General features: G+C 51.5%; 1 protein-coding gene across 6 annotated transcripts in view; it reads right to left on the bottom strand.

Annotated features, from left to right (window-relative positions):
* Window positions 1–22,119, bottom strand: part of AP1B1 (adaptor related protein complex 1 subunit beta 1) — a 53,210-nt gene that overhangs the window by 13,073 nt on the left and 18,018 nt on the right. For 5 of the 6 annotated variants that reach the window (XM_067700335.1, XM_067700333.1, XM_067700337.1 and 2 more), the window contains 10 exons: window positions 20,124–20,186; window positions 16,222–16,327; window positions 13,573–13,708; window positions 12,557–12,802; window positions 11,156–11,346; window positions 9,899–10,120; window positions 7,303–7,423; window positions 6,844–6,939; window positions 5,715–5,830; window positions 5,200–5,365 (listed from right to left, as the gene is read on the bottom strand). In XM_067700335.1, the coding sequence (XP_067556436.1) occupies window positions 5,200–5,365; window positions 5,715–5,830; window positions 6,844–6,939; window positions 7,303–7,423; window positions 9,899–10,120; window positions 11,156–11,346; window positions 12,557–12,802; window positions 13,573–13,708; window positions 16,222–16,327; window positions 20,124–20,160 (1,437 nt within the window). In that variant the 5' untranslated portion in view covers window positions 20,161–20,186. The remainder of the gene's footprint in view (window positions 1–5,199; window positions 5,366–5,714; window positions 5,831–6,843; window positions 6,940–7,302; window positions 7,424–9,898; window positions 10,121–11,155; window positions 11,347–12,556; window positions 12,803–13,572; window positions 13,709–16,221; window positions 16,328–20,123; window positions 20,187–22,119) is intronic. The other variant, XM_067700338.1, reaches the window with a different exon arrangement.

Here is a 22,119-nt window from a genome sequence, read left to right as displayed (position 1 = left end):
AGTGTAAGCTTCTTGTGGGGACAGTAGGAAACCAGGTGAGGACCTCAGAGAGGTAAAACGATGTTCAAAGGCTGAGAACAGCTTTCCGGGGTTTGGGGTTGGCCACACAAACAGGCCAAGTCCAGCAGGGGAGAGGTAGTGCTGAGAAGCCTGGACCTTCGCCCGACCGCTCAGGAAGGAGCTGCCCACAGTGCTATCTGGCAACCCCAGGCAGGTGGGGGCTGCTGCCCAGTGCTAGGGTCCCAGAAACCCATCAGGGCTCCAGGCCTCACAGCCTTCAGGAGCCCGCAGCTTACGGAGGCAACACATGTGCCTGGTATGCTTATTAAAGACCATCTGCCAACAAGTGCAACAGGTGCCAGGGATGCCCAGCAGACTGGGGCAGCAGGGCCCACAGTCAGCCTGTTGTGAGGAACTGTGCTTCCACCAGAGGACGGGAACCATTCCTGCCCCACCCCCACCAGCCCCACCTCTCACCTGCCACTGTCTTCACCTGAACGTACCTCCTGTGCCCCCTCCCCACTTCTGTAGCCTCCTGTCCCCCTCACTGGCACCACCCCACAGTACTGGAGATGCTTTCCAGCCACTGGGAAGCCCTATGGAGAGATCCCCTTGAGGTCAGGGATCGTGTCTGTCACTGCTGCATCCCTGGCTATTGTTCATTCTAGTGCCTGGTGTGTAACGGGCACTTAGGAAAAACCTGCTGACTAAAAACACACCTCTGAAAGAACAATTCTGTGCATAGACCTTCCTTAGCCCCATCGCATTTTGTCAGTCCTGGGACAAGAGGACAGCCTGAGGCTCCCCAGACTGTGCTAGGGACAGGCCTGCGGCAGAAGGGTGGCAACAGGGCTGGCTGCACCTCCTGGGCCTGTCCGGTAGGAGGGCACTTACAAAAACAAATGGCTTAGCTGCCCTGGTATGCAGGATTGAGGGGATGCAGTCTGTTTCTGGGACTAAGCATCCAGAGTCCCTGCAATTTGGTGACACATGGGCCAATGGCAGAGGAGCAGGCTAGCTGTGTCCAAGGCAGGAGGTGGCTCGGGGACTGGCTTCCAGACCTGGCTCGAGTCGCTGGCTGGGTAGCCTAGAGAAAGCCACTTACCCTCAGTCGTTGAGGGAGATGTGTGGCCTACCTCAGGGGGTCCTTGTGAGCTCTGAAGACCAATCTATGGCAGCTTACTTGGAGCCAGAGTTAGATCACACCTCATTTGAACTCTGATTCTATGCCTTCCCAGCTGGTGACCCTGGACGAGCCATTTAACTTCTGAGTCTGTTTCCTCATCTATAAAATGGAGGCACCACCTCACAGAGTTGATGGGAAGAGTCAATGAGACAACAAACGGAAAGAACTGTGTCCTCTGCTCAATGCACAACAGCTGTCATCATCGTCAACGTCACCACAACTGCCACACAGGGACTCTTTACCAAGTTCTCCCCAATCCCGGGCAGCTGGCTGCCAGCGCTCATTCATCACTGTCGGGTCTGCAGTGCTGCCTGGGAACAGGGCCGCCTCAGCTCCCTACCTCATCTCCCCACACACACACTGAGGCTCCCGTTAGCCTGCAGGTCCGGGCAGTCCCCCTGCCAAGATGCCGCTGCCCCTGCCCTCAGACAGGCCAGACGCAGCGCTCCCTGTCCACGGCTGGAGAGGCTTAGGAGCCAGGACGAGGGGGCTCAAAGAGACAATCTAAAGTAAGTTCCTAGGACTTCCCTGGTGACGCAGTGGTTAAGAATCTGCCTGCCAATGCAGGGGACACAGGTTTGAGCCCTGGTCCGGGAAGATCCCACATGCCGCAGAGCAACTAAGCCCGTGCGCCACAACTACTGAGCCCGCGGTCTGCAACAAGAGAAGCCACCGTAATAAGAAGCCCCTGCTCGCCGCAACTTAGAGAAAGCCCGCGCAGCAATGAAGACCCAATGCAGCCAAAAATAAATAAGTTCCCAAACTGCAAAGCATTAAGTATTCTTATAAAAGCTCTGAACTGTGCTGTGAACCCAGGAGGCAAAGGAAACAGGCCATCTAATTAAAACACCACCACCACCCAACTACTGTTTGCTGAGCACTGGAGCGGGCAGTTTACACACAACATCCAATAAGCTTTGCAGGAACCCTGTGCCAGAGATGAGGAAATGGGCTTGGCGGGTTGAACGCTCCAGACCCTACAATGGGGGAGGAGCCACAGGCAGAAACACCTCCACAGGGCATCCTCTGCAGTCATCCCAGCAGGACCTGACTACAGGAGCAGAAACCAGCCCAGACTGGGCTTTGCTTCTCTGACAAGGGAGGGAGGCTGGTGCGGTGGAAGTGGAGGCAGCCCTGGGGCAGGCTGCCAGCTGGACGTGGCAGGTGGCAGTGGGAGTCGGTGAGAATTACTATTATTATTTTGTGACAGACACCTGTTGTTTTTCCCACCCAGCATCCATTCGATCTTCTGGCTTTGAAACGCTGGCTTTCCCTCAGAGAACTGTCCTTCTCTCTGGCCCTCTCAATCCACGGAGACAGGGACTGGCTCAGGGTAATGCAAACAGGCCTGAACTGTTGCTGGAACCACTGAGGGGAAGGCAGTTACGGGGTTGCTAAGTGAGAAGGACGTAGCCTGGAAGCACTGACACCTCGCAAGCTTCACTGGTGGGGAGCCTGCCCAAGGGCAATGCCACCCAAGGAAGGCAGAGACAGCCCCACTGCCACCACCCACGCACCTTCACCCAGGGGTGCAGAAGAGAGAACGCTCCTTGGACTCAGCTACAGGAACCTAAAGGTCCCGTTTTCTGCCTGGACAAGTGTGCTTTTAAACCAATTCCGACCAACACTGACACCACCATTAATGAGTGCTTCTAATTTAGGGGCTGCGCACGTGTTAGGGACATTACACAAAGCATCCCATTTAACTTTCACAGCACAGGATGAGGGAAAGTCTTATGACTCTCATTTTGTAAATGAGGAAACTGAGGCTCAGACAGGTAAAGGGTTAGCATAAAGGCAGCAAGCCAGGAAGGGGCAGAAGAGGGGTTTGGACTCTGGTATCTCTGATTCAAGGTCCAAAGTCTGATCCACTGGGTTCCACTGCGCCAGCTGGGCAGCTAAGATTTCTGTGCTCACAGACATTTTAAAGGCCCCACGTGCATGAGCACAGTTCACGTAAGAGGGAATACAAATGTACAGATGTTCAACCCCACTCAAAACAGAAATGCAAACAAAACTATACCAAGGTACCATTTGTTATCAATCAGATAGGCAAAAATAAAGTCTGAGCATGCACTAGGCTGGCAAAGGAGGTAAGGAGAGGACTCTCCCACCTCTGAGACAGGAGTGTAAACCAGAACAATCTCCACACCAAGGGAAATCTGCTACAGCAACCTGAACCTGCAATGCACGGGCCCTTCTACCTAGCATCGTGCTTCTAAGAATTCACCCTCCAGCTGCACATGCAGGTGTGCTTTCCACAGGTTATTCACAGCAGTACTGTTTAAAAGAGCAGAAGGTTGGACACCTAAATATCCGTCAGGGGAGGCTGGTTAAACAAACATGGTCCTTCTGCATGAAGGACTCCTCTGAAATTGTAAATTAATAATGGCACAAATTAATAATTAATAATGGCATGGCCTTCCAATGTATTTTTAAGGGAAAGATGAAAGGTACTGATCAGTTTCAATTTGTATAGTTTACTATCAGTATTTAAAAATAAGTGAGGGGACTTTCCTGGTGGCGTAGTGGTTAAGAATCCGCCTGCCAATGCAGGGGACACGGGTTTGAGCCCTGGTATGGGAAGATCCCACATGCCACGGAGCAACTAAGCCCGTGTGCCACAACTACTGAGCCTGCGCTCTAGAGCCCGCAAGCCACAACTACTGAGCCTGTGTAGCACAACTACTGAAGCCCGTGTGCCTAGAGCCTGTGCTCTGCAACAAGAGAAGCCACTGCAATGAGAAGCCTGCACGCTGCAACGAATAGTAGCCCCTGCTCGCCACAACTAGAGAAAGCCCGTGCACAGCAGTGAAGACCCAACACAGCCAAAAATAAATAAATATTTTAAAAAAGTGAGAAAGAAATATATATATATATATAGTTGATCCTCATTATTCACAGAGGACACATCTGCAAATTTGTCTGCTTGCTAAAATTTACTGGTGACCCTGAAATCAGTGCTTGTGGCATTTTCACGGTCATTCACAGACATGCACAGCAGTGAAAAATTCGAGTTGCCTGAAGTACACATTCCCAGCTGAGGTCGAGTGAGGCGGTGCCCTGCCGTCTGTCTCAACTCTCATACTGTAAACAAGTGACTTCTTCACAGTCTACTTAGTGCCATGTCTTTCACATTTTGGTGCTTTTTGTTGGTGATTTTGCTGTTTAAAATGCCCCCATCCCACCCCCAGTGTAGTGCTAAAGCGCTATCTGGTGTTCCTAAGCGCAAGAAGGCTGTGATGTGCCTTTTAGAGAAAATACATGTGTTAGATGAGCTTTGTTCAGGCATGAGTTACAGTGCTGCTGGCTATGACTTCAATGCTAATGAATCAACAGTAATATATTAATAAATAAGGTGTCTCTAAACAGAGACACACATAAAACAAGGTTTACCTTGACCAGCTGATAAAAATGCTGTGACTGGGGTTTGTAGGAACCCAACTCTATATTTCTCCTGGAAGCAATGGTTTAGCACTTACTAAATCAGTGTTTGACTTTATGTAATATAAGTACCACAAACGATGAAAATTGACTATTCATGTCTCTGTAGAGGAACTGGCTGGTGTGTTCCTAAACTCTCTCTCTGGAAGTACCCGCCAGAAACCAATAAATAACATGGTGTTCTCCAGGAGAACTTGTGACCAGGAAAGTGGTAGGAAACAGAATTTTCACTATATATCCTTTTGTGTCTTTTCAATTTTGAACCAAGTCAATGTACTATACCTATCCAAACATAAATACAAAATTAAAACAAAACCAGAAACTTTTGCAGTCTTCAATAGCCACCACCACAGAGTGTCCTCACATGTCCCCCTTAGGTACCGCAGTGTGGGAGGCAAGGAGCCACACCTGTCACCCATACAGCACTCCTGTGTCTGTCTGCACCGTCAGTGCAGTTTTAGGAGGGGCAGGGCCCTGAGGCCTCCTGGCTGAGAGGAGGGTTTCAGGGCAGGAGGGACCGCAGGTGCTGAGCTGCTGGCCATGCCCAAGTCGGCCACCCAACATCTCACCTGGGTGCTCTCGTCATGGAAGCCCTCTAGGAAGCTCTCGAGCAGCTCATCCGCGTTGTCTATCCGCTCGGCGTACTCGCCCACTATCCAGATCATGGCGGCCCGGGCCTCAGGCTCGTCCAGGGAATCCAGGTTCTCGCACAGCGTGGCGATCACGCTCTCATACCTGGAGACCAGGGCACGGCTGGCACGTGAGCACTGAGGGAGCCCGGGCCACCCAGGGGAGGCCCGGGAGGGGCCAACAGAGACGGGCAGCTGTCCCACAAGAGCCCGAGAGGCTGGCAAGTAACAGGATTTGAGTTTTATCCTTTACATTTCAGTTCTTATTTGGGCCTGGGGAGCAGAGCAGGGTCGGCTCAGGAGAAATAAGCAAAAAATAAAGGGTTTCTTTTGAGAATGCTGTTTACGGCAGAAAAATAAGGAAGAGGGAGAGGCTCCTCCTTGCTTTTCCTCCCCACCAGCCCGTCCCTGGCAGAGCCACAACATCCTCATGGGGCGGGGGGGCAGCCACATACTTGTTGGGGTACTTGCGGAAGATGTCCTTGATGACCACGATGGCTTCCTGGACCACGTAGTTGACCTTGGTCTGGATGAGATCGAGCAGTGTGCTCACGCAGCGCTCGGCAGATTGCTGTGTGGGAAGAGGAGAGTGTGGGCAAGGCCTTGCACCCACTTCCAGCAGAACCTCTGACCAACATGCCTTGGTCAAGGGCTCAGTCACACCTTGCCCACCTTCCTTTTCACAGCAGGAAAACAGGAGAACCCTCTCTGCAGGTAACAGGTGGGAGAATGAGTACAAAATGATGGTCCTGGGATGGCAGGGACACAGGGAGATAGAATTAGACTGAGGAGAAGGCCAGTAGAGCTTCTGAGAGCAGGGAGGGTCTTTGGAGCTCTTCTAGGCCAAGCCCTGAGAGCAGGGTTTCACTTCTACTTGTTCCACAAAATGGGCTCCCGTGACCAGAAGCATTTAGGAGGTCTCTGCTTGGACCAGCCCTCCCCACACCCCTCTACTCCAACACGCTGCACTAGGCTCTATGGGAGAGATTTCTCAGACTGCCATCACGGGTGCCAAATGGAAAACGTCTCAAGGGGCTGGGCTAAAGTGACCAGCTGTCCCAGATCCCCTAGCCTCCAGGAGACCCATTTAAGGAGAGTCAGATCAGTGATCAAGGAACCTCTCCAGAGGCAAAGAATGGGAGGGATGAAGTGCCAGGACACAGGGGTCTGAATGACCCTTGGGAATTTGAAGATAAGGGCACATGGACAGCTGAATCATGATATCTGCCAAAACGTCCAATAGGCAGAGCCCCTGCCCCAAAGCTCCACAAAGTGAGAGCTAAGTCTACCAGGGCCACCACCAGCTTGGGCTGCCACACTGTCTTAGCTAATGCTGCAGGAGACCCCTGACGATGATGGGCTAATTTCACCTGCAGCAACTCAGAGGCCCACGGGAGATTACAGATGAGAAGGAGCCCAACCAAATCTGTACCGTGGGTACCTTGGGGGCTCCAGTTGTGACCCTCAGGCCTTCCTGGACCATGAGCAGCTGGCAGATTCTGCTGGAATCAGACTGGTTTCCTGGTTTCAGCTTCCTTTCCTTTCCTCCTTCCCCCCGCCAAGGACAGAGTCTCAGAGCCTCACCTCCACCTTGATGGCGCAACGGCCAATGGCTCGCACAGCCTTCCGTACAAAGTCCACATCCACCTCTGTAGCGTACTCTTTCAACTCCGCCAACACCTGTGGCCCAAAGATGCAGTTGGGGGGATCTGGCAGGGCAACCTCCTGGAACACCCCTGGGCTGTGGGTATGCACACACCCCTAGAAGGGTGGGATTCTGCCTCCTGTTCGAAGTGGAAGTTCCAAGGGAGGGAGAGAGCTGTCACAGGTGCCCCAAGAGGAAAACAGGAAGGACTAGTTGGCAGGGATGGACAATCCTTAGTTTGGTTGATCTAGCTAACATATCCACCTAACTACCACTTCAATGGATGTGAAGTAATAACAGAGAGAACAAACTCTTTAATCACAAAAATATCAGTTAACATTCATTTGTGGAGAGCTTGCTCACAGAGCCCGGTGCACTGGGCACCACCCTCTGCTGACCTGGGCGATGTTGGCCTGGGAGGCCAGGCGGATCATGATGTCCAGCTTCTCCAGCTTCACGTAGATGGGGTCATTGTACTTCACAAAGAACACCTTCATCTCGTGCTTCAGGATCTCAGGCCTGGTGGTGGGCAAGTTGCCCGAAGAGCAAAGAGCAAGTCACAGGCCCTGTGAGAAAACCCTTCCATGTTTGCTGGGACATTTCTGGGGTCGGACATGGAAACTGACATCCATGAAAGTAGTCGCCCCCATGGCTGCACGCTCCTGGGCACAGGACCTGCCAACCAAGGTTCTGACCGGCCCCTGTGTGTCCAAGCACATTCCAGGAAGGGAAGAGGGAATATGAGCAAGAAACAGTTCACATTCAAGAGGCCACAGGCATCAGGCAACAGGCTTGGGAGTCAGGCCTCAGTTCCAATCCTAGCTGGTGACCTCAGGCCCGTTTCCTCACTCACGAAATAGGAAGCGTTCTGTGTCAGAAGCATTACCTTTGCAGGCCCGAGTTGCCAGTCTTAGAAAGGACTGGCATCTGGGAATTCAGCTTTTGGGAGTGCTCTCACCATTCCCTAAATGATAAAGGTGGTTAACTGTGCCTTGACTGTTTGTATAAACAACATGGTTTTTGCTGAACACCTGCTTTCCTTCTAGGAGCCTGGAATTTTGGTAGGTGTCAGGCAGAGGGTGCCTTTATGACTCGTCCCCCCCAAAAAAAACCCAGGGTGCTAAGTCTCAAACAGGCATCCCTGGGCAGAAACATTACACACATGCTGCTGCACTGTCGCTGGGGGAGGAACATGCTCTGTGTGACCCCCCATGGGAAGCCTGCACGAGGATTCCTCCAGACTCCACCTGTCTTTCTCCCTCATGATCCAGCTGTGCAGCCCTACGAGGTCGATGATAAACCTCAGCTATGAAAACAATGATATGCTGTCTCCTGTGAGTCCTTCTAGTGAATCTCTAAGTGTGTGTGTGTGTGTGGGGGGGGGGTGGTCCTGGGGATCCCGGCACAGAGACCTACATAACAGGGCTGTTGTGAGAGGTAGATGCAAAGCATCTAGCATGATCCGTATCTGCCTCAGAGAAGGCACTTGCTAGGCAGGAACTGTCACCAGTGTCATTGCTCCTCCCTCACTGGCACCACCCACCTCATTTTTCTTAGCTGAGGAAAACTGAGGGGGGAGGGGCCTGCCCTAGGTCACACATCTAGTGCTAATAAGGGTGGGAGCAAGATGAGAGTCACCTCCCCTACCTGACTCCTACTCCCACACCCTTCCCAGAAAAGAGAGCAGGAACAAAAAGGAATGAGGACAGATGGTGAAGAGGCGAGAAGACCCAGCAAAGAGAAAGGAGGGACCCTGCCCAGGATGGTCCTCAGTGCTGCTGAGCAGGCTGCGGGGAGGTCCTGGCAAAGCGAGGCAGGATCCTGAGCTGGGCGGCAGAAGTTGTGATTTCTGCCATCAGGACTCGGCACAAGCTACCCAACAGCATGTTGGGTCTGGGCCTGGTAGTGCCTCAGCAACAGGGTCAACTTCTTAGGAGGTTTGCCTTGTTAAATATAGCACAGGGAGCCCCTCCTGCTGATTGGGATCCACAGGTCACGACACCTCACTAAACCCCACACTGCAACTGTGAATCCCTAGTCTCATCCCTTTGTTCAGGCACTCAGAAAGCTTGCCCCAATTTACCTCCCAAACCATCGCAAATGTCTGAATTCCACTGATTTTTCTGGGCCCCCATGTGTGTACTAAGAACCAGACTGAAGCTATAAAGACAGGGAGCATGTGTGGTCTTCCAAACATGCTCCCTGTCCACAAGAGGCCCTTGTTCTGCTTTTGAGTTAGTTGCTGATCCAGCCATTTGACCAAAGAGGCTGGAAGTAGAACTGCAGAGTCTGGCCCCACTCCATGGAGCTGCCCGGCACCCTTACTGGATTGGTCCTTGTTTCTTAGCCCAACCCACCCCGGTGTCAGGTACCTTCCCTTAAGCAGTGGCTCACTACTGTGGTCATTCCTACTGGGTGGACTGAAACTGGCTGCTCAGCATTCTGAGTGGCCCTGAGGCTAATGCAAAATCCATGGTGCCTCATCTTGGAGTCCTCCAGCCTCTAGAGCTATGGACTCTTACCGAGGAAAAATGAGTGTGCGCACACGTACACGATCTTACAGCCTGTTTCAGGAAGGCTGTGTGGACTGTGGACCATCCACTCTCCAAGGTTAAGAAGTGCATGCTAGCTTTTATCCAGCATGCTACCTGGTTAGGCTAAGCCGAGGTTTCCCAACCTCAGCACTACAGACTTTTTGGTATGGATAGTTCTATGGGGGGGCAGAGCTGTCCTGTGTACTGTAGGATGTTGAGCAGCATCCCTGGCTTCCACCCACTAGATGACAGTAGCAGCCCCCACTGTGACAACCAAAAATGTCTCCGGACATTGTCAAATGTCCCCTGTGGGACAAAGATGCCGATGGCTCAGAACCCCTGGGTTAAGCTGTTGAGACATCCTGCACGGTGACAGGTCACTTTCCCTTCAGAGCCCCTGTTCCCAGCAGGAGATCCCCCCCCCAGGGCACACACTACCCATATGTGGTGGTCCCAGTACCTTTTCTGCACGATGAGGTTGATGTTTCGCAGGGCCACGTACTGCAGCTCCGGTTCGGCCGACAGCAGTGTGACCAGGGGCGGGGCCAGCTTCTTGAGCAGCGTGCCATAGTAGTCCAGGTCCTTGGACAACATCTCCATGAACTTCATCAGCACCTTCACAGCAGACAACACTACAGCGGAGTTGGCGTGGGAGAGCCTGGGGGTGACCCGCTCACAGATGCTGCGGTCCATTCCGAGGGGGACAAATAGGAGAGACAAGCAAGGGGAAACACCCTGTTTTTAGTTATCAAGATAGCTTGTCTTCTGTAGGAGGAAGACCTAGCTCCTGGTTCTGTTTCCTGCTAACTGACCCCAAGCAGCTTAAAACCACTCTGAACCTCAAGTTTCCTCATCTAAAAAAATGGAGATGATGATGCCAACTTCACACGGTTGCTGGTGGCTTAAATGAGGCAATGCATGTACAGCACTGAGCACAGTGCCTGGCAGTCAGTAAACACTGGATGAATGTCAACTCACGCCCTTCTGTTGTGAGGGCATTCAAAAGGGGCAGGAGGGTTTCCCTGGTGGCGCAGTGGTTGAGAGTCCGCCTGCCGATGCAGGGGACATGGGTTCGTGCCCCGGTCTGGGAGTATCCCGCGTGCCGCGGAGCGGCAGGGCCCATGAGCCACGGCCGCTGAGCCTGCGCGTCCGGAGCCTGTGCTCCGCAACGGGAGTAGGCCACAACAGTGAGAGACCCGCGTACCGCAAGAAACAAAAACAAAAAAAAAGGGGCAGGATACCATGTTGGTTAGGACCAAGAGTCAGGGGAGACCCAGCTGGGTGACCTAGGTGATTTCTTCCACCTCCCTAAGTCAGAGTTTCCCTACCTGTAAAACGGGGACAGTGATGGGGCTGCCTTCACAGAGTTTCTTTAAAGATTATCTAACGCGTAGGAAGCACCCAGCAGAGTCCCAGGCACCCAGTAAGAATTCAACGAGTGGTGGCTCTCATGCTGTCCACCTCTTTCCTCAGCCCGCAGTGACCAAGATCTCTCTGTCAGCTCCCAGGTCAGGCCCTGGCTTCTGTTCTGTGCCCTCAGTGAGCAGTGTGCTGACTGCCTGAAGCAACACCACTGTCAACCTGCTGGCTCTGTGTCTGAGGATGGTCTGTGGGGCAAGGCCTGGAAAGAAGCCCCCTGGAGGCCTGGGGCCAGCTCATGGTTGGAGCCTCCCACCCCAGGGCCTGGCGAGGCTGGCAATCAAGGGCAGCCTCCTACCTCTGGGCCTCCCGGTCGTCCTTGGGTGTGTAGTTGGCCAGGCAGTCCAGGATGAAGATCTGGCCCCACTCGGTGCACTCGTTCAGGGCTGTCAGCAGCTTGTTAATGGACTGCGGGTTCAGATCGAGCAGGTTGCTGCTGGGGTGAGATTCGGCGATCTCCGAGAGGGCAGCCACTGCGTTTGCCACCACCTGGTTGAGAGGGTAGAAGGGACAGAGTCTGGGATGCTGCTCTCAGGTCAGGGAGGTAGTGAGGCTAATGATGTTGGCCAGTCAGAGCTCAAACATCCTGAAAGGAATATGACCTGAAGGGCAGGGTCTGGAGCACCGAGACCCACTCCAAGCACGCACCCTACTGACTCCTCTGTAAGCTGAAACTAAAGTCAGTGCACCTGACAATAAAGAAAAACACAAAACAAGAAAGATCTAGCTCCAAGTTCCTGCAACAGATAGTGCTCCCTGCTACCTAACACGGAGTCCCGCTCTACCAGCTACAGCAGCTCACTGTGGGAGCTGACAACTGTGCTTCTCAGAGCTAGAAGGTTCCTCCTGCAGAGCCCCTCAGGGGCTGGAGCACAGAGGGGTTGCCAGGTGAAGCTCTGGGGCTGCAACCCATTTCCACCAGAGCAGCTGTTTTTATGTGTTTTCTGCGTGGTTTTCAACTTTCCCGTAATCAAGCAATGCTCCCACGGTCATCGTCGTACTGGCCACTCGGCACCCGCATGGGATCAGTGTTTCAGAGGGACACAGAATGACACGTCTGGGCCGGGTGGGTTGTATACTTCATTTTAAACATGGCCCTACCGAACTGTTCTCCAAACTGCTGCCATCACCAGCCGTGAGGAGACCAGCTCCCCTCCCAGCTGCTTTCTGGTCCCCTGTCCTCCAGGCTACACTACTTCAAGGGTGATTCTCTACAACCCTGCAAAGAAGTGAGGAAAGGGAGAAGTACCTCACATTCAGAGCTCTCTGACAGTCTTGGTGAGAGGACGGTGACAATGACAGTGACTGGAAGGGGAAGGAGGGTACTAGTCTTGGGTGCACACCCACTGTGTGCCAGGCTACGCCAGGCACATTACCTTAACGGCTTAAGCCTCCCAACACCCCCGGCAGTCATGCAGAATTAGATCCATCTTACTAATGAAGAAAAGAGGACTCTGGAAGGTTAGGTAGGATGCCTGAGGTCACACAGCTCCTTAAAGAGGGCTGTGCAGAGAAGGGAATCCAGGTCTAGCTCACTCCAAAGATGGCGCCCAAACCACTGCGGGTAGGAAAACAGCTAGCCCACCCCGCAGGGCTCTGACTTCCAAGAACTGGGGCTGCCTAGTGGAGGGTCAAGCAGAGGTCTTCCCAAGCAACCCTGGAGGTGGTGGAGGTGGCAGGGTGGGTGGCAGAGACTTACCATGGGGTTAGAGTCAGAGATGAGGTCTTTAAGGGTATCCAGGAAGCCCTGGTCCTCTACCAGCTGGGCATTGATGTCGTGGAGCTTGGCCACGCACACGGCCGCCGTCTTGCGCACATATGGGTCCTCGTCCTTCAGGCACTTCCGGAGTGGCTCGCATAGGTACTCTGTGATCTTGTCAACGCGGATGCAGCCCATGGTCCGCACAGCCAGGGCCCGGATCAGGGGGTTGGGGTCCTCACAGTCCTGAGGGAAACCAGCCATTGGCCGAGGGCAGGGGCGAGCTGAGCAACATTAGACAGCTGCTGTGGGATCTCCCACCGACTGTGGCCAACAGCACCAAAAGTAAGTGCCGTGTGTTTAGCACGTAGCATCTGTCAGATACCAGGCTTTGTACTGTTCCCTCTGATCCTCACAGCAGACACACAATACTATTCCCATTTCACAGGTGAGGGAGCTAAGGCCCTCAGGAAGGTCAGGAGCTCACCCGGTCACAGAGCAGAGCCACAATTCAAGCCGCGTCCACCCAGCACCACAACCCTCAATCTTCCCACTGGGCCACAGAACCCTCATTCGCCCACACCTAAGCATCGACAGGGCTGGGGAGCTAAGGTTTTAAAGGTGCACAGAGCTGACGACGCAAGTCCCTGTTTCTCCTCAATCTGGAGGACAGAACATGCAGAAAGGAGCGAAGTCTAGAAGGGCAATACGGAAGCCCTCAGACACATGCTGCATCCTCAGTTGGCAAATGACACAGGGCCATGGCTCACCCCAGGGCACACGGGGATCGAAAGGCCTGGGGCGACCTCACATGGAATGAGTTAGCAGGGTCTGTAGCATCAGATTTTTTGGAGACAACGGGAGCCCTCTGCTGGAGGAAGAGGCCCCCAGGCTGGAAGTCAGACGGCCTGGAAAGGATCCTCCGTGTTTCCACCCAGGGCTGTAGCGCCCCACCCCGGGAGACTGAGGGGAGATGGAGCAGTGAGCACCCAGCCCCACACCAAGCTTCTACTTACCTTCACAAAGGTGTTGACGGCCATGATGGCCATGTCGGGCTGACTCTTGGCATAGTTCATCAAGTACAGGTATACCAGCTTTTTCAGCTCCAGGTTGTCCGTCTGCATACAGTTCACCACGTCGGGGAAGAGGGCACTGGCAGGTCAAAGTAGCGTCAATGTGGGAAAGGTGAAAAAAAGAAGAGGAAGACTTTTCAGGCAGCTAATGGGGGCTGGGGAGGAGGGTGAGTGGGAAGGAGGGAAGGAAAACATAACAGGACTTCTTAGTAAAAGGCAGGGCAACAGCTCCATTAACGTGAACATCGTTGGTAGAAATGGAATTCCAAAGGGTGATTTTAAAACCAAAGAAGTCCTCTGTTCTTTACACAGGGTTCAAACATGAGCTCTAGAGCCCATCTGACCTGGCTCAAACCCAGCTCTGCCTCTTGCTGGCTGAATCAAGTTGGGAAAATTCTTTTATCCCCAGTTTCAGTTTCCTCATTTGCAAGAAAGATATAACAAAACCCCATTTCACAGGGCCCTTGTGATAATTGAAAGAGACAACATACTTAAGGTATCTAGTCCTTGACATCTAGGAGGTGCTACAGAAATGAAAACGATGGTTTTTCCTTCTCTGTTACTTGACATGGCCACTTATATTGGGCTGCTGGTTGCAGAGGGCTTAGGGGAGCAGGGGTAGGCTGGGCTGCAGTCACTACAAGGCACCCACTAAGAACCAGCCCATGTGTACAGAGCACGCGCTACACACCTGGCTTGGTGCTAGGGGCTTTACATAATGATCTTGTTTAACAGCCCTGAGAAGTCAGTGGATTATCCCCACTTTATGGAAGACAATACTGAGGTTCACAAATATCAAACAACTGCCTAAGGCACCAGGTCTGAGTCACAGCCCATGCTCAGGACCACTGTTATACTGGGCAGAACCCTTCCCAACATGGTACCCCACAGTCCCGGGGTCACAGGCCCCTTGACATGTGAAATATGGTTAGTGGTCAATTTTCTGTCTCTGGAATTATCTATCACCCCCCTTCTCAATTTTCGTGATTTTATGGGCGAGGACCCAGTAACACAGACTTAAGAGGTCAAAGTGAATTTCCTGAGCCCCGACAGGCAGGAGAGTCCAGTCAGTGCTGAAGCTGATGCATCACCTTGGAAGATGACGAACCAGGAAAGGGGGGAGCTGAGAGGCCTGACTTGCTCTTTTGGGCCCGTCACATCAGCAAAACAAGCTCATTTGAGATGACAGGGGTGCCTCCTCTGTGACAGGGGTGTTCTAGCTGAAGGAAAGCAGCTTTGTCCTGGGAAGAATCTGTCTTGGAAGGAGGCCCAGTTTTCCAGCAGACACCTGATTCCTTTGCCACTGTGTCCTCAGCAGGTTTCTCTGCAGAACTGTTTCTACTGTGTGCTGTCAGGAGGCCCCTTGATGAGCATGGCAATGGGACAGGGAAATCCATGGAGAAGTCCGGAGCTGTGGGTTACTGCTGAGGGATCCAGATGGGGAGCTGCTCCACGTCAGCACCCAGGCCTATGAGGCACAGGACTGGGCACCAAAAGGGCCCAAAGGAGAGGGAATGGGGGAAAGCACCCTGGGTCTGGAGTTCAGAAGGGCTGAGCATGAGTCCAGTTCCTCCATTAACCACGTGACCATGGGGCAGTCATCGTTTCTGGTTTCTTTGGCAGGAAAAATATCCTTACCTACAGTATGGGAATTGCTAGGAAAATATTTAAAAGCGTTTTGCTGACTCTCAAACACTGTGCAAGTGTTAAGTTGTCACAGAACCCAGCTCCTGTCCTTGGGGACTCAACAATGTGGTGGGCAGGTAAGCACAAGTATACATAAGAAGAGGACAGTCTACAATTAGTGCCAGGCGACAGGAACACAGCAAATGCTGCGTGTTCAGGGTAGTCAGCCGGCATGATGAGGGAGGCAGCAGTGTAAATGGACAAGGGGAAGGGACGTTCCAGGCTGGGGAGATGTGTGAGCAAAGGAGTGGCCACAATTCTACATGTGATGTGCTCTGGCAACAGATGCACACCAGGGGATGCAAACTGACAACAAATTTAACAAGCCCAACATGCAGGTGTGTTTTACTTGCACAGTGTTTATTTGTTTGTTTAGTATTATCTGGCAATTTTTTTTTTTTTTTTTTGCCGCACCACATGGCTTGTGGGATCTTAGTTCCCCGACCAGGGATTGAACCTGGGGCTACAGCAGTGAAAGCGCCAAGTCTTAACCATTGGACTGCCAGGGAATTCCCTCATCTGGCAATCTAAAACAAGGAGATTTAAAATGAAAAATCCAGATTCCCCGTTCTTTTTAAAGACCTGGTCCCACTGGGGTCATTTTCCCCAGCAGGCAGCATCCTCTGGAGTTCCTGACAGGGCTCACAGCACATCCACTGCATTGCCTGTTCCCTTTTCGACCTAGCCCACTTCACTTGCTCCATTACTGCCTGACCCCATCAACATCTGAGCACATGACCCCTCTGCAAACAAAACCTTCTATTTGGAAAGATCTGCGAAGGGAGCTACACCAGGGGAGACATGGGTCCCTAGGGATATCTTAAAGGAGGGATCGAACTGGACCCAAGCTCAAAAGCTTCCCTCTGTCAGCTGCCTCCAGCTGCCAGCCAGCCTACCCCTGCACACCTGACATCTTTGCCCACGGTCATGGACGCAATCACTTTCTTCACCGCCTCCTTCTTCTTCTCCTTCTTGTCACTGTTCAGTTCTGCCTTCAGCTCGAAGATCTCCCCTAAAAAAGGAGGCAGCATGAGTGATCCATTTCCACTCTGCCAAGGGGCGCTTCCCAGTCCCCAACTTCCAAAAGAATGGGAGGGAGGCAGGGAAGACACTCTGTGCTGCCCGCTGAAGGCAGCTTCAGGCCCTGGCCCTGGGTGGGCAGGCAGAAACAACTGAATTATCAGGAAGGAAGGTTGGAGATCACGTCAGATCGAGGGGAGAGGAGCCATGGAAGCTACAGAGGTTCTGAGGGAGACAAAAAATTTGCTGCCAGGTCCTGCTCAGCCAGATGGCTAAAAACATGCCGAGGGAAGCAAAGCTCTCCTCAGCCACCCACACCCAAAGCCCTCAAAGCAGTGTGGGATGGAACCTGGGGACTTAAGGTTTGAGGGAAAAGGGCAGGATTTGCTCAGGCTTTTCCTGTTTTCCTAGCGCTTCGAGTTAAAAGAGCTCACTCAGGGTTTCACTTCCTGATCCACAAGTGGTTGCTCGGCTCTGAAAATGGGAATTCAGCTGTCCCACGAGGGCTCTAGCATTTAATAAACTGTTCTTAAGAACTTGATGATCTGGAAAAAGCAAACAAGGAAGTAGGACTGTTCAGGGCCCTGCCATGGAGAGGTAGTCAGGGGCCTGATAACCCCAATAACAGGTTAAGAGGGCAGATGCTGGAGTGAGACAGACCTCCTGCCCTTAAACCAGCTGCAGCCAGCCTTTCCTGAGCCTTTCTCTAAGCCAGGCACCTCCCTAACTTCTTCCCACACCTTTTCTCATTGCATCCTCACAACAACTCCACACTTGCCCGCATTTTGCAGATGAGCAAATGGAGGCCAGAAGAGGTTCAGGAACTTGCCCAAGGACACAGCCATGAGGAGGAAGGCTAAGATTCAAAACCAGGTCTGCCAGCTCCAAAGCCCATGTGCTCTGGCCGACCCAGGACATTCACCCTGCTTCTCTGAAACCATTTCCTTGTCTGTACTCTCTGCCTTGCCTGGGGCCTTGACTCTTCTCATGTAACAGATGCAAAACGCTCAGCTCAGTGCCTGGCACTCAGTGGCCTGCATTAAACGTGGTCACTATTATTACTAATTTACCACGTGAACCTCTGTCTTGGCTCCCTCTTTTGTAGGAGAGTCCCGGGCTTCCCTCTCAAGTTACTTGGGTTGGGGGTGAAGCAGAAACTATCATGTGGGGGGAAGTGCTAGGAGAAGTTCTAGATGGATTTACAGTGAAAAAAAGAAAACTAACAGGGTTTTTTTGTTGTTCTTTTTTGTTGTTGTTGTTTGTTTTGTTCTTTTTTAAAAAATTTTTTTAATGACTGAACAATGTGGTGTTCAGCAAAGACTTGAGATGAGAGACAGTAAGCAAGTTAATTAAGAACAATCATGCAGCACAGCCCGGGCAAGGCCACATTGAGGATATTGCTCAACAGAGCCAGAAGGAATCTGCAGACCTTGCAGTTCAAATCCAAGGCTCTGGAGAGCTGAAGGAACACACGCCCTTCTCCTCCAAGGGACTAAGGGGGCTGTGTCCCTGCTATGAGATCCAACAGACCATGTGACTGACCCTGGGCCTTGCTGCTGGGCTGCCCCTGCTTTGTTTGAGGTGTTTGGCCAGATTCAGTACAACTGGCAGTCAACTGATGGATCTAGGCCCGAGTCACCTTGGCCCCAAGAAGGCTAGTGAGGTGATCCCGGGATCTGCCTGCTTCAGAAATGCCTCCTTCCTATAATGTGCCCCAAATCCAACCAGTTACCAAGCCTACCTCCTCAATCACATACGAGGCATCCAATTCTATCCCCAACACCCCTGCCTTCCTCCCCAGCTCAGGCAGCATCATCTCTCATGCGAACTGTGGTTCTGATCTCCCTGCCTCTCCACAGCCTCACCCACTTCGATCCTTGATTAGAATCTGCCTCTGACCTCCCCCTGCCTAAAACCATCAATGATGTCAAATTTGGTCCCAGATATTTCTCTAGACATTCTCCTCAAAAGAAAACCCATAAAAAAAACCCCACTACTGACACCTCAGTTTACTCGGCACTGTTCACCCACTTTGACCTGGCTCGCCAGGCACCACAAACCTCTCCAACCTTTCTTCCATCACACTCTTCAGTAACTTGTGCCTAGGCTTTCCTTTGCCTGATGGACCTGGGACAGCACTCACTCCACCCCATTTTATCTGTCTAGCTCCACCCCAACCCTCCCACGGGCCCCGCCCCTCCCTTACCACAGCACCCACTGCCCTTTAGAGTGATCACTACTTAATAAACTGTCCTCTCAGGCTTCCCTGGTGGCGCACTGGATAAGAATCTGCCTGCCAATGCAGGGGACACAGGTTTGATCCCTGGTCCGGGAAGATCCCACAGGCCGCAGAACAACTAAGCCCGTGCGCCACAACTACTGAGCCTGCACTCTAGAGTCCGCTCGTCACAACTACTGAAGCCCATGCGCCTAGAGCCCGTGCTCCACAACAAGAGAAACCACCACAATGAGAAGCCCGCACACCACAACGAAGAGGAGTCCCTGCTCGCCACAACTAGAGAAAGCCTGCGTGCAGCAACGAAGACCCAACACAGCCAAAAATAAATAAATAAAAAAATTTTTAAATTAAAATAAATAGATAAATAAATAAATAAACTGTCCTCTCTGCCCAAGGGCAAGCAAAGCCAGGTCAGAGACTCCATTTGTCTCCTCCACTGCACATGGAAGAGACACAGGAAAACTGGCTGGACTGAGAAATGAACCACCTGATGAGGGGACTGCAGGTCCTGGCTCAGCTGTCCCAACAACAAACTCTCCTCATCTGGTCAGCAGGCGAGTGTTAATCTCACTTGGAGGGAAGGAAGGAGGAAGGAAGGGCCAGCCAGAAAGATTGCTTACAGGGTTAAAGCACATTTGTCAGCCACTACAACCAACTCCATTTCCCGAAAAGCAAAATCAACTGTAATACCCAAACAATACAAGACTAGCTTAGCAAATTTTGATGCAGCAACTCAACAGACTGAGTCTTCAGAACTGTGGGGAAACGTTTATGATAATGCTAGATGAAAAACAGGATATAAACTCTGACTTCAACCACGTAAAACATGTGCCCAACGATAAGGACCAAACATGCACAGATACCACTGTGCAGTTGCTGACAGGATTGTGTGCTTTCTTTCCTCTGGGCGGTGGGGCGTCATTTTTCACAATTTAAAGCCATAGGGAACAAAAGAGGGCTTTTTTCTATACGTGGAGCTAATGCTTTTTCCTTCTGGAATTCTGAAAGTAGTCATACTTCTTACACCATCCGCAGTTCAAATTTCCGGATCCACAAGGTTCAAAATGCTCTCAGTGATTCTTGCCACTTGCTTCCAGGCCTCCACACGCCCTCAACCCCCCACTACCACAGGGAGCAAGCAGAAGGGTCAGGCAAGGAAAGAAGAGGATAAGACCCCACAATGGGGATGTCCCTGCTGGCGCAGTGGTTAAGAATCCGCCTGCCAATGCAGGGGACACGGGTTTGAGCCCTGGTCCGGAAAGATCCCACATGCCACAGAGCAGCTAAGCCCGTGCACCACAACTACTGAGCCTGCATTCTAGAGCCGGCGAGCCACAACTACTGAGCCCGCGTGCCATGACTACTGAAGCCCACACGCCTAGAGCCCGTGCTCTGCAACAAGAGAAGCCACTGCAATGAGAAGCCCGTGCACTGCAATGAAAAGTAGCCCCCACCTGCTGCAACTAGAGAAAGCCCGTGTGCAGCAATGAATACCAAAGGCAGCCAAAAAAAAAAAAAACAAAAGACCCCACAATGAAACAAACAGTACCTTTCTTGGTTGTGGTGAAATATTTTGAGTCCGTCATTTTGGTCCCTTATCTGTGGCCAGACTCTGCAAGACAGAAAAGAGGTAACTTGCCCTTGTGTTCCATTCTTCATTTCACAAGAGGGGAGAGGGATCCAGTGCATGCCTGATGAGGGGAGATAGCTTCTCATCTCTTTACTGGGCAAATGAACTGTTAGATAATGGCTGATTAGATTTTGGAGGGTAATTCCGAAGGATCTATCAAATTTTAAAATGTGCGTATTCTTTGACCCAGGGATTTTACTTCTAGGAATCTCTCCCACAGAAATATCTGCACAGGATAAAAGGGTTTTATATCCTGCAGCACTGTCCATAACAATATACCACTGGAAATAACTTAAATGTCCATCGGTAGGGAATGGCTCAATACTTTGGAAGAGTCCACAGATTAAAAAGCACTGAACAATCATGGTTACAGCAGCCCCTCTGTGGTGCTCACTCTGCCCAGCACTAAGTGCTTCTCACATGTGAACTCACTGAAGCCTCATCACAGTCTCATGGAAGTACTATCGCTATCATTGCCTATATAGTCAAAGGAGCTTGGAAAACGCCAAGGTTAAAAAGCTAGAGAGATTTCTTCTCTACCCAACTTTTCCAAGCTTCTCTAAACAGTGATAGGCACTATTCATCTCTAGAGAGGGCTAGAAACTACACACTGCAGACTCTACAGCACTCCCCAAATCTGACTGGTCAGTTTTCTCAAAGCACCTCTCAGGACACCTCCTAGGGTAAAACTCACACTGTGAAGTACTGGTCTAAGGCAACAGGGCAAAGAAAGTACCAAGGCCCTCTCATTCATTCAACAATTTGCTGAGCATTTACGATGTAACTTCAATAGTTATTCTTGGTCAACAGATGAGAGATATAAGAAGCTACACAGGAGCCAAGTACCCTGGATGCATGGCAGAGGCTTCAGGGGTTGTTCTAACATTTATTAAGAAGCTATCATTTACTGAACCCCTATTAAAGCTTTACAAACATTATCTCATTTAATTCTACCAATAAAGTAATTGCTTTTACCCCCTTTTTAGATGAGGAAACTGAGGCTCAGGGATGTTAAGTAACTTGCCCAAGGTCACATGGCTTGTAAATGGCTGGACTGGGAGACAATTTCAGGTCCATCTGAGCTCAGGACCTGTGCTCTAGAGAGGAGGGAATTCTGCTTCCCCATCTGAGAGAAAGGACAGAACCCTGAGAGTGGCTTAAGGACTCAGTCCAAAAAGCCATGAGACTTTCAACTTCCAGTCCTACCTATAGTTTCACATGGTACATAAAACCACACAACCCAAAGAACAGACATTTGCATGGAGAAAACTCACTCACTTGGTCCCTTCTGTTGCCTCTATAGAAGAGACTCAAACATGTAAACCATTAATATCTTCTTTCAATTCATTGCTATCAGTAGGGGGAGATTAAGGTTACTCTTGCGATGGATGTGAGGAGTCAAGGAACATCTCAAAAGTCTCTGGAGGGACTTCCCTGGTGGCGCAGTGGTTAAGAATCCACCTGCCAACGCAGGGGACATGGGTTCAAACCCTGGTCCGGGAAGATCCCACATGCCGCGGAGCAACTAAACCAGTGCACCACTACTACTGAGCCTGAGCTATAGAGCCCATTGGCCACAACTAATGAAGCCCGTGCGCCTAGAGCCCATGCTCCACAAGAAAAGCCACCGCAATGAGAAGCCCATGCACTGCAACAAAGAGTAGCCCCCCCTCTGCACATAGAGAAAGCCCATACGCAGCAACGAAGACCCAACACAGCCAAAAATAAATAAATAAAATAAATAAATTTATTTTATAAAAAATCTCTGGAAACAATGGCAACACAGCTCCCCTGCAGCCCAACTGTATTTTTCCAGTTTAAGCCTGTATTTATGGCAGGATGGCAACAGGGCTGTTTCCCAACTGAGACACCTGCCCATAGGTTTTGTTTCAGTAACCAACAGGGAACCGATAAG

The sequence above is a fragment of the Pseudorca crassidens genome, chromosome 12, assembly GCF_039906515.1.
Source record: "Pseudorca crassidens isolate mPseCra1 chromosome 12, mPseCra1.hap1, whole genome shotgun sequence".
In the NCBI taxonomy this organism is placed as follows: domain Eukaryota; kingdom Metazoa; phylum Chordata; class Mammalia; order Artiodactyla; family Delphinidae; genus Pseudorca; species Pseudorca crassidens.
This window is presented reverse-complemented; position numbering and strand designations above follow the sequence as displayed.